Source organism: Mycteria americana, chromosome 1, assembly GCF_035582795.1.
Source record: "Mycteria americana isolate JAX WOST 10 ecotype Jacksonville Zoo and Gardens chromosome 1, USCA_MyAme_1.0, whole genome shotgun sequence".
Taxonomy (NCBI): Eukaryota; Metazoa; Chordata; class Aves; order Ciconiiformes; family Ciconiidae; genus Mycteria; species Mycteria americana.
In genome coordinates, this window is record NC_134365.1 from 68699823 (window position 1) to 68711361 (window position 11539).

An 11539-nucleotide genomic window follows, 5' to 3' on the forward strand; every position below is an offset into this window, starting at 1 on the left:
GACATAGGATGGGGTTTAACAGTGTCAGGTACCTGGAATTTGAGATCAAAGAGCCAGCAGAGCCCTTTATATGACGTTTCTCCTGGTTGTTTCCTAGGGTTCTCTATGGATTTGAGGACCTTGGAAAACCCCTCCTTTACTCCCTTCTGTCTGTTTCTCTCTTTTCTTAGGGGGCACAGCCTGTCCTGAGGAGAGCTGGTAGCCCAGGGGTGAGGGAAACCAAGCCAAGTCAGGGGGAGGAAAGTGGCACAGATCATCTGAGTGTAGGATTTCCTGTAGACAGGGTGGCCATCCTGAGCCATCCAGGCACAGGGATGTCCCAGCTTCCCTTTGAAGCTGGGACAGTCCAGGTACATTAAGTACTATGCTGCCAGACAGGACATGTGAGAGGCTCTGTTAACAAGTTCATAGGACAATCCATGCTGTCTGTCCACAAGCCTTTCTCACTTCCCAAAGCTTTAATACGGTTGGCTCTGCCTTGGTGCTGAGTTGACTCTCTCGTGTCAACATTGTGCTAAAAGTAGCTTGAGTCTCACTCCAGCAGCCCTGCTGGAGTCATCAATGGTTCAAAGCACCAACATACCTGTGCCTCTTTTGTGCTGTCCTCAGGCTACTGGGAGGTGAATGGGTTTGGTCTCCTGGGCATATACAAGTCTGATCTGGACAAGATCGGAGGCATGAACACAAAAGAGTTTCGGGACCGCTGGGGAGGAGAGGACTGGGAACTCCTGGACAGGTAGGCATCCATTGTCATCATCCATGCGCTCAGGAGGTGAGACCCATTAGATCCTGGAGGACCCATGCCCAGGGGAGTGGGGATCTGAGGAGACTGAGGTGACTAATGCCACCATAAGCTTGGTCAGTGAGGGAGAGTCTTTGAGCATGTCCTGACCTCGCACCTAGTAGGCAAGTGGACCCAAAATATACTACTACAGCCACTGATGAAAGAAGAGAGGAGCTGTTTCCTGGTGCCTTCCAGCCACACTGCTGGTTGGCCACACGCAGATCAGGCACTGGTGATCGTGAAGACTTTATCCTCTTCAAGCAGTGCAGTGCACAGTGGGTCCAATTTGGGTCCCTCCGACTTCCCATACTATGTATAGCAATTGCCCAGAAGAGCAACTGTCAGAGAGACGTTTAAAGATCATGAGGTACAGTTACAATTTCTGAGAAGTTTATTATGAGGTTTGCTGTACAAATCATAGGCCTCTGGGTTTGTAGTTCTAGGTTTTGGGGCCTCTCCTGTCATTTCTGTCAGATAACTGCAGAAAAGACTAGCATCCTGAGCCATCCCATGTTGCCAGCTGTCTTTTCTCCTAGCCTGGCGTGTGCAGCCCTCTCCTAACTAGTCCTGCTCTCAGGGGTGCATAAACACTCAGCAAGTGTCATTAGATGCCTGCTTATGGATATGAGATACCTCTGAGCTATTCAGGCTCTTCAGTTTGATTGCAGTCTCTTGACAACAGGATGACTTAAAAGAGATTTCCTGGAACCGACCCCCTGGTATCTTTGTGATCAAGTTTTCCCTCAATTTAACCTTCTCCTTTATGCCAGGATCTTGCAGGCCGGGCTGGAAGTGGAGCGTCTCTCCCTGAGGAACTTTTTCCACTGGTTTCACTCAAAGCGGGGCATGTGGAACCGGCGCCAGCTGAAGACACTGTAGCCTTCAACCCCAAAGCTGTCCAGCAGCGCTGTCCACCGTCTCACCTCGACGTGCACTTTATCAAGGCACACAACCGAGCGCACAAACTCTTCCTCTGCCTCCAGAGCCTTCTGATGAGAGAGCACAGCCAAGGAAGGGGACAGTCAGGCTAGAGGAGCAGGAGCTTCTCTTGTGAGACGTTGTATCCAAGATGTGGGCTCTGTGTCTTGCTGGGAAGGCATGTGGGGAAATGTCACCAAGTGAAGGACTTGTATTTCCTGCCATGCAGTCTGGCGGATGGTACAGTGGGAGAGGTGCCATATTTCCCGTTGAGTCTTGTGTGGTGCAAACCAAACAAACACAAATCCCAGCTAAGCCCAGAATGGTTTATTACAGTAACACAGCTTCTCTTTCGATACTTGAAAGAAAAAAAGAAAAAAGAAAGAAAACCAACCCTCCCCATCTCCCCTCCTTCCCCATCTCTCCGGTATGCATGCTTTTGGACAGGGGACCAAAGTTCTCTGAGCTGTATTGTGTCCACATGCCCATGTGCTGACCCAAGGAAGTCTGGATGTGGAGAAGCTGATAGGCACTTTAGGCTGCTGGTGCTTAGACGTTTCTCTGTGCTTTTCACTTTAGTCATTATGAAAAACTGTGCTTATATTCAGCAAATTATGGGCCGTGGATGGAGATGCAAGTACACTTCCGAGAGCCATGTTTACCTGCAGCTGGGCGAGGTGGCAGGGGTTGATGTTACAACTCCACCTAAATTATTGATCCACTGCCTGAGGATAGTGCAGGGGTTATACAGAGAAGCTAGGAGCGCATCTCAGGAGGAACTTTGCAGCCTTATCTGACAGACGTGTGTTTGTCCTAATGATATCAGGGAAACCCTAGCAGGGAAGAAGTGGCAATATTTTATTAGTTGAAGTATTGTGATTTTGTCAGAAAAAGAGGAGACAGAGTATTCTGCTCTCTAAATCCTGTACATTTATGCAGCATCTAAAGGTTAATTTAATAAGTTATGGCCTCACAGTTATGTCTTGTCATAGTTTGACTTTTATGTAAAGAGCAGACTTCTTGGTTGAAGAACCAGTACAGCTGTTGGTGCTTCGTCTCTGGAACAGCCCTAGGAGCTCTGGCCCGGTACGGAGGAGGTGGCCTCAGGCCTTGGCACTTGCACAGGGCGCAAAGAACAGCGAGGACAGAAGAGGGTTGAGTGAATAAAAGGATGGGCAGACCCATGCAGGCACTGGTGCAAGAACTGTGGAAAGAGCCCCTGTCCACAGCCGGCCTGACGCTAGAGGGAATTCTCAGCCCCTAAAATTCCCATTAATACAAGGCAAGATTTTTTACCCCTGTGACCATTTTACAGGACTATAGAAACCCAGAAATCCCAGCACAGTCAGTGCTCTGCACTGGAGCTTCGGTGTCCCCATACCGTGCTGAGAAGGCCGCTACTGGTCTCAAGTTTCAGGGGAGAGCGTGACATAGGACACTGCTCGTGGCACCCAGCTCCGCGGGGAGTTGCTGAGAAGCGAGTAATGGAGGTATGCAGGATACAAGCAACGCTGACATGGTACTAGAGTTGTTTGCTTTTTACACTGATGGAGTGGATGCCAATTTAGAATAGGCATCCATTTATTATTAATTCTGTGGTGCTTGACAGGTCCATCAAGTTCCACTATTGCAGTAAAAAACTGAACATGCAAGTTCTGGCACGTGAGACAGAAATCTTGTCAAATCATCTGCTTGCCTCAGTCCGGGTTTTGTGACTGATGGAGTCAGAAAGAAGTCAACCAGATTTCAGAGAGTTTCGCTGTGCAGTGTGCAGCTATGGCGAGAGGTACACAAGAGCCTCTCACCTCTCAGTACGCAAAGGTACCGTGTCTCTGAGTTCACCGAGCCTTTGTCGGAATGCAGATACTGAATGTCTTAGAAGGGGCAGCCTTAGCCTTCTGCCCAAGCCAGAGTAATCTTTTTATTGAGGAAAAGTATTTTCCCCACATAGAGACTAAGAAATGAAACATTGCTGTTGGGGCGAGAGGGAAGAGGCTGACAACGGTCAACGCTATTATTTTTTTTTTAATGTATTACAGGAGTTTGGGAGGCCAGAGCCCTGTGATGCAATGTTGCAATAAGCCCTGTTTCTGCCTGGAATGTGCAGTGTCAGTCGTGCTCTCGGTGCATGTCGGAGCCTGTGCTTCACTCAAACACAGGCACAACCCCGTGAGTGTGCAGGTGAGCTGCTCTCCAGGCTCCGGGACTGCGCCTCTGCAGCCTGTCCGGGCTGGCTCTGTCACGCAATCCCTGTGGAATGGGGAGAGGCTGGCAGAGAAGGCGAGCGCCGGGACACGGCAAGGCCTTAGCAGGACCCAGCTGTTTGGCCCCATCGAGCAGAGAACGGCTTGATGCCCATTTTGCAGATGGAGAGCTGACGGATTCGGTCGTGGCTCTTATGTCACGTACAAGGAGGAAGGGTTATTTGTGCTGTGTGCTTTCACATCTGGCTTAGATGTGGTCTGCAGCACCTAAAGTTAGCAGCTGGCGTCCATCTGCAAGAATTCGGTGCGTCCAGAAGGTAACTCACTTGGCTTGAATAATACGAGTAACCCCTCTTCCTCACCAGAGAGGACAATCAGCAGAGAGTGGACTGGAAAGTAGGGTGCAGCCCTCGCTCCAGCACTGTGAGCAGAATTTGAGGATTTCACCCCCGTGCTTTAGCTGGGACTCTGCTCCTTCCTTCACGCCTTGTAACCCAGGCCAGTGGCAAGCAAAACTGTTTACCTCATGAGGACTCCTTGGTGGAGATGTAAGGAGTTAGTGGATTTCAGTCCAGCTTCCTGATGGCCAGTATCCCCACTGTCAAAGCTGCCATTACAAATGTTCTTCCCTTTCTAGCACAGTGGGGATTCTTAGTTGGTATTTAAGCATTGCGGTAGTAAACGTGATTAATACTAATTGGCACTAGTTGGCAGCCTCCATGGGCTGGGAGAGAGCCCATGGGGACAAAAGCTGTCTTCCAGCCCACATGCTCAGAGACTGCTGCAGGTTGTAGGGAGAGAAGGGGCTACACACTCCCCGGCTTGCTGGCCAGCAGCAAATCTTGCAGGAGTGGCACCAGGCTTTGCTCTGAGGCTGCTGCCCCTCTTCCAAAACAACTTACAGTTTTTCTCCCCAGCATCATGAAGAGGGGGAGAGCAGGGAGCACAGCAGGAGCAAGTAGTCCCGCAGCCATGCAGTGAATGGATGTGGCCATCCAGGGCGGTGGCCAGGCCACCGCGGTCCCTGATCGGCAGGTCCCCCATCGCTAGTGTTGCACAGTGTGCACTGCCGCTGTGAGGAGGGCTCATCGCCGGGTCCAGCACAGCTCCTGGAGAACAAGAGGGAAGGTGGCTTCACCACAGCCAGAAAACTGACTCCCCCAACAGTCGATCTCGTTTCTGTCACCAGGATCTTTTTAGGAAGCCGTGCCTGAGTTTGCGGTGAAGTTTGCCCTGAGTTTCTGGCCTTCATATGCATCCTGGCTGTGTCCTGCCTCGATGGCAGGAGGAAATCAGTTGCATGGGATTTCCCGTGCATCAGGCAGGCAGGAGGGAGCTGCTCCGGTAGCTCTCTGGCTGGGGACAGCTGGGGAGATGATGGGCCATGCTGCAGAAGAGACCTTCCCTGGGGCGGGATGTGGCCAGGCTGGGGACCCTGGGCCCCCAAGCGTGGGGTGCACGGCAAGGGGGCTCTGCCCACAAATGCCGACTCCATCTTCAGGACTGTGAATTGTGGGGCTGAGGCTTGTTTTGCAGGTCAGCGAAGGGAACGAAGAAGGGCTGGCTTTTATTCTGAGAGAAATGTATTGTGTGAAAATTACAATGTGACTTGTTTTGTCATTGTCTTTAACGTTTGCCCGGTATGAACATCTTGCCTCTTCTCATTGCCTACAAATATCTGAAGTTGATTGTTTTTTAGATACCAATGCCTTGTGTTAAAAATCTGAATTATCTGCCTTAAAGTGGCTCTGTGCCTTCAAGGTGACTCCTGGGCCACCTCTCTGTTAGAGCTGGGGGATATACTGATTCTCCCTCAGATTTTATAAATACATTGTCTTCCCACAAGAGCTCAGTTCTGTCCGTGTGTTACTCTCACCCACATCGCCATGTAGCAGGGATTAGAAACCAGGTGTTGCTCCTCTGGCTTCATATAACCAAAGGCGTAGGCAATACCCCAGGCAGGTCCCTCTCTGCCCAAGCCAGCGAGAGCTCTGCAGCAGGAGGCGGGTGGGAGATGCAGCGAGCAAGGTTAGCCAGGAGCGAGACCTGTTTCAGTCCCCTCTAGGGCTGCAGAAAGTGGGATGGCAACAAAACAGTTTTTCCCCTGGCTTCCTGGGTTTATCATGTGAAACAAGGTAGAAACATTGGACAAATGCACGTCCCAGCAATGCACAAGTGTAATGTGATCCTAGAGAGAGAAGGCGGGGAATGAAGTGGTCCCTCTCACAAGCAGGGGACAATTCCTGGAGAAGACCACAGGTGAGAGCCTAGACCTGAGCTCGGTGCTTGGCACAGCCTACACAACTGGGAGGTCAGCTGTTTCACAGCAACTGCTTGTTTAGATTCAAATTTGGCCCCTTTTCGCTTCAACTGTGCCTCCTTCGAGTATAAAAAGCTTGGCAGGAATGGGAGTCAGACATGGAGAGGGGAAAAAGGCAGCCAAGGTTGCTAATGAGTCTGATTCCATTATAATGAGAAACAATTATTAAAGGTGATGGGGGGGAGCATTCCAGCACGCTGCCGGTCTTCTGCTCGCCTGGGCTGGGTGACGGGAAGCCCTCTCTGCTCGGGCAGGCCTCGCGCGCTGCCGTACCTGACCTGGCAGCTCTCTGAGACGATGATGTTAAGATCTGGTAATGAAATTCCCCTCACTGCTTCTTTCCCAGCTGAACCTCTTCTTTTTTTTTCTCTCTTCACATTCAGTCTTCAAGGCTAATTGCTTTGCCTCCTGCTCTGTGAAGCAATGAGTCACAGGAGTTGGGATCTGCACACGGGATGCATAATTTTTTACCTTTTCGTGAACCCAGCTGGTCAGTCGTGGCTGAAAGCCCTTAGCTGGTGGTTTTGCATTGGCTAGAACTAGTTTTGCTGCTTCTACAGTGAAGCCTTTTTCTAGAGAAGACCAGGGTAACAGAGGCTTCCCAGAAAGATTCACCCCTGCTTGCAGTCAGTCTCAGCAGAGACCGAGGACCAAGATAAGCAGCAAACTCAGTGTTGCTCCAGTCCTGCCATCCCCTGGACAAAGTGGAGGACGAGTCTTTACCTGCTTCGCCAAACAGACCCCAGACTGCGCTCAGCTTTGCTGATTTAAATTCTGGTAGATACATAACTGGCATTTTCCACCCTACTCTTTCTATGCAACTTCCCTTCAGCTGCAAAAAAGCCACTGGCATTTGCAGGTCCTAGCTGATGCTGGCCTGTAGCCTTACCCACCAGCCATTGTGGGCAAGATTATTCACACCCTCTCCAGAAAAAAGCACCAGCTGTGACTTAAACAGAAATCTAGTTCTGCCAAGTCAGATATAGAGTACAAATGAAATCTGCCCATATCTGGGGTTTTTTTTAAGTGTCAGACACTCCCAGTACCTCCTGAAGACTAATATGCGGACATTTACGTGACATTTCTTTCTCAGTGGTGGCAAGAGTATGGAAAATGAAAAATCCATATTGAACTCTGATTCTGCCGTACAATGAAAAAATCATTTAATAAGCAGAAAAGCATGTCATTATTTAAACAGGCTTACACCAGGCTATTAAAATACCAATTTTTTAGCATGACTACGGAGTTACAAAATTTAGGATTGAAAATTTTTAGTCTTTCAAAAAAAAATTCTGAAGAATCATTAATTCAAAGACTTTTTTTAAGGAAACAAATTGTTCTAGTACAAGAGAATTCCCAGCATTGTCAATATAAAAATGATATATTTAAAAACATTTATGTTAGTGATAAGACCTTAAATTATAATGGTGATTTTAAAAATAAAGTAATACACTATGCACCTGTCATTTCTCATTGTGGCAATAAGCCTAGAGTATCTCCTCATGTATAACGTTTCTTCATTTTCTACTAAATATTGTCAGGCTATTCTGACATCATTCCTGATAGGTCCCCAGTGATGCCATCAGACCATAATATCTATTTTCTGTCATTGTTAATTTTCCAATGCTGGAAATATCTGATTGTTTTCTTAACTGTGTTGCATTTAATTTTATGTTTAAACAACTAGGAAAACATTAGAGCTGGTTTTAGCTACGTTGACATACACACACTTTTGTATCCTCCATGAGAACTTCTTTTGTTTTGGTTTGAGAAATCCATTCCAACATTCGGGAGGTAAACTATTAGATAGCATTGCTTTAAGTATAGCAACTTATGCTTGAGACAAATAAGCTGGACTTATCTTGTTTATTTAGCCTACAAAGTAGATCATTCAGTCTTCTCTACAAAATGAGCCAATATTGAATATATGAAGCAGGCAACTAAAATGAGAGAGGAGATTTACAGGACTGTGCTTTTAAATTGTGTACCTGCTGCTGTTCCTGCGGCTTTCTCTAGCAAAGTTTGCTCTAGCTTTGAAAGGCAATGTTTTCACCCCTTCGGAACTGCAAAAGCATTACGGAAAGGGGCCGGTATACCATGACACGCACACAGTTTTGAAAGTTTAACCCAGTTCTCTGGATTCATCGATGGGCTCCTGCTGAGGTCGGAGGAAACGTAGAGGAGAGCTTTCCCTGCCAGCCGTGCTGCTCAGACCCTGCAGGGAAGACAAGAAATGCCAGTAAGGTCGCAGCAGGGTCCTCCATGCTGCATGGGCAGAGAGGAGCAGTCACGGCGTACTGGGTCACTCGGCACCATGGCCACCGCTATGGGTGCAGGGTGCTGCTCTTCAGCGCTTGCACCCTTCTGGATCCCAAGCCAGCAGTGTTTTTATAGAGGCTTTTGGCCTTTGCATCCTCCCTCATCATATCATGCATCTATTGAGATTTCTTGCTGGCTGTCACCCCAGTATATTGCATTTAAACTATGTTTACACGTTGCAAGTCATGTAAGGAAGAGTTGTGAACTTTGCTTCCTGATGTAAAGCACTTTTGACCTAAGAACATGTCATTCCCTCATTGACCTGACATGGGAACCCAAGCATTTGGTTGGACTCTTATTCACAAGACTCTCTTGAAAATGAGAGTTAGATTCTTAAAACAGCCCCTGCTGAACCGCGCTGGCTGTTGTGAAGAGCCCTTTCACCCCTGCCTCGCCAGCACCTTCATTTTCTTCTGCTCAGATAACGCTGTCATCTTTGGATACCTCCCAGAACGCACCTAGTTTTCTTTCCCAAATTTAGCTCCCATCCACAACTGCTATCTGTATCTAGCGTGAGGTCTGCAGCCTTCTGAAAACCACTTGCTGCTGATAAATCCCAGTAGTTGGGATGTTTGGTGTTCTTGCTTTGAAGACCGAGCAAGGAGAAATCCTCCTCCTCTGAGGGAATTTGCTCAATGGCCCCAGGTGCTCGTGGGACAAAAATGTGCCTCTGGAAAGGCTTTGCTAATTTGTGCAGCTTTGCCTTCTCCTTCTCCACCTTGCAATGATGTTTTCGGAGACTGAGAGCCCTTCCAGGGACTGGCAGTGATGGGAACTCACCCCTTCCTTACCTGACTCCATTGCCCCATGACTTAATAAGGTCGAAAATTCCTGGTAGGGTAGAGGCCAGTCTTCTGCACCCCAAAGGCTGTGATGAAGATGTTGAGGATGACCGTGATGAAGATGAGAGCTGTGGCAGCATTGTTGAGTATATTCAGGCGGGGTTGCTTTGCAACATCGTTCAGGTTCAAACGAGCTGTGCAGTATGATGCAAAAAGAAAGGGAGATTTGTAGCTTGACTCCAAGTCCCCCAGCCCCTGCAAGCCTTCCCTGCCTGGCAAATGTCCATGGTGCCCCTGGGCACTGTGGCCACAGAGCTGGGGGAATAGTCCAAGGAACTTTACAGGGGCCACAGCTTGCCCTGGGACAAATAGGAGGACAGAGCAGAGGGAAAACATCTTTTTTTAATGTCGTGTCTTTGTTTTGCCGTGGAGGTGCCATGGCTGCCAACGGGCCAACCCTAAATAGCCAAATTACTGCTGCATGCTAGCCAGGCATGTGCCATGTGACCCCCCCACTGCATGGCCGTGGGACATGGCAAAGGAAGGCTGGGGGACATGGGGGACAAGGTGAGCAATGTCGTACTTGGGTTGGGAGGCCAGTTCCCCCTTGACACCCAGATCTCACATACGTGCTGACACAGCTATCAAGCCCCTCTTCACCCCAGACTAAGAGGGATCTGGGTACACAAATGGGATCAGCCCTAGCTGATGGGCATCGATCAGTTCAGACACGGGAATGCCCTGGTTACTGGGGCTGTCGGGCCAATAAGCCACGCGAACGGCAGCCTTGTGGCTCCCTGCCCTCGGTTGTGGTCCCCTGTCCCCCTTCTCCTCACAGCTGGCTCCAGCCACCGCAGCTGCCACCAGGAAAGGCTGTGCCATGTGGGGCAGGGGAAGGAACACGTCACAGGATTTCCCGTAGCCTCTGACCCTGTGTCCCACATAAAAACCACATAGGATATACAGGAAAAGCCAGCGTTCTGCACTTTTAATACTGGGCACGTGTTGGACGCTGAAATACAGCAACTCCCGTATCGGATGGAGTACTGGGCAAGCCTGTCTGAAGTGCTGGTGTGAATGTACTGTCCCTATGGCACTAGGAGAACTGTGGGATTGGTTAAATGTGAGGTTAATGTAGGGAATACTTCTGCCTAAATTGTTCTGTTAGGCCCCAGCTTGAGCGAGGCGAAAGATACAGCTGAAATGTAGTATCTGCAGGAGCTGCATGAAGGGGCACGTTACGGGATGGGCAGCAAGAGGCCCCCAGCTCTCTCCCTACGACAGGGATTCAGCAGTGGGGAAGCGAAGGAAGAGCAGTGCTCAGAGCTGTTGTGCAAGATTAAAAAACAACCCGCTCCCTACCTTGAAAAGCAGTAACACAGACCTCCTCACTGCCCGTGTCAAGCTGTCTTCAATCCTCCTGCCTTCAATCCAGCCCTGGTTGGAGCCAGGGGAAACAGTTCAGGGGAAGAGGCTTCTCCCTCCCACCCCCGTGCCGGCCAAGCCATGGGATGCCCTACCGCAGCAGCACCCTGCGAGGGTGCACGCACCTCGGCGGACGCCTTACCGGTGATGATGAGGAGAATCCCAATCACCACCTGGAAGAAGAGGGAGATGCTGATGAGCACGATGAGGGTGGCGTAGTACTGGAAGGAAGCCCCCTGCTCCAACACCGCTTTGAGCTGCGTGACATTCGCCATGAACAGTGCCACGTCCAGCATGCTCTCCGCCACGCTCTTCTTCGTCGCGTAGTGGTTGATGTTCATCGGCCCGTTAATCCGGAGGTGAGGATTCATGCCCTGGGGAGACAGGAGAAACCACATGAACTGGTACGATTGCTAAGCCGACAGACCCGTCCGTGTCAAATGGGCTGCTGCCTCCCCATGGGGCTTATCCAGAAAGCCTGGGAAAGAGCCAAAGTTGCATATTTTAAACATGTTGAGAGCGCCCAGCTTCCCCTCAGTCACCTTGTGATATTAATAGGCACAAGATACTTGCAGTGATCGAGAGCTCAGCAAGGTTAGAAAAATAGTGGGTATTTTTGTGGAAAACAAGCTTGTCCAGAGTTACAGTAATATAGATTACCCAGAGCCAGGGATTTTGCAAGGAATATTAAATTCCCTTCCTTCAGGGCACAGACAAGCCTCAAACTTACAGGGGATTAGACAGAGACCTTCTCTTTGGGTCTGGTGTTCAAAGGAGTGTCGGAGGC

General features: G+C 49.5%; 2 protein-coding genes across 4 annotated transcripts in view; one reads left to right on the forward strand and one right to left on the reverse strand.

Annotated features, from left to right (window-relative positions):
* Positions 1 to 5753, forward strand: part of B4GALNT3 (beta-1,4-N-acetyl-galactosaminyltransferase 3) — a 69375-nt gene extending 63622 nt beyond the window's left edge. For 2 of the 3 annotated variants that reach the window (XM_075504236.1, XM_075504249.1), the window contains 2 exons: positions 610 to 736; positions 1555 to 5753. In XM_075504236.1, the coding sequence (XP_075360351.1) occupies positions 610 to 736; positions 1555 to 1663 (236 nt within the window). In that variant the 3' untranslated portion in view covers positions 1664 to 5753. The remainder of the gene's footprint in view (positions 1 to 609; positions 737 to 1554) is intronic. The other variant, XR_012776089.1, reaches the window with a different exon arrangement.
* Positions 5754 to 8330: 2577 nt separating this feature from the next.
* NINJ2 (ninjurin 2) lies at positions 8331 to 11063 on the reverse strand. Its single transcript, XM_075491718.1, has 3 exons — positions 10895 to 11063; positions 9337 to 9521; positions 8331 to 8441 (listed from the first exon to the last, which is right to left on the reverse strand). The coding sequence occupies exons 1-2, from the start codon at positions 11046 to 11048 to the stop codon at positions 9358 to 9360; spliced, it is 318 nt and encodes a 105-aa protein (XP_075347833.1). The 5' UTR covers positions 11049 to 11063; the 3' UTR covers positions 8331 to 8441; positions 9337 to 9357.
* Positions 11064 to 11539: the final 476 nt, after the last annotated feature.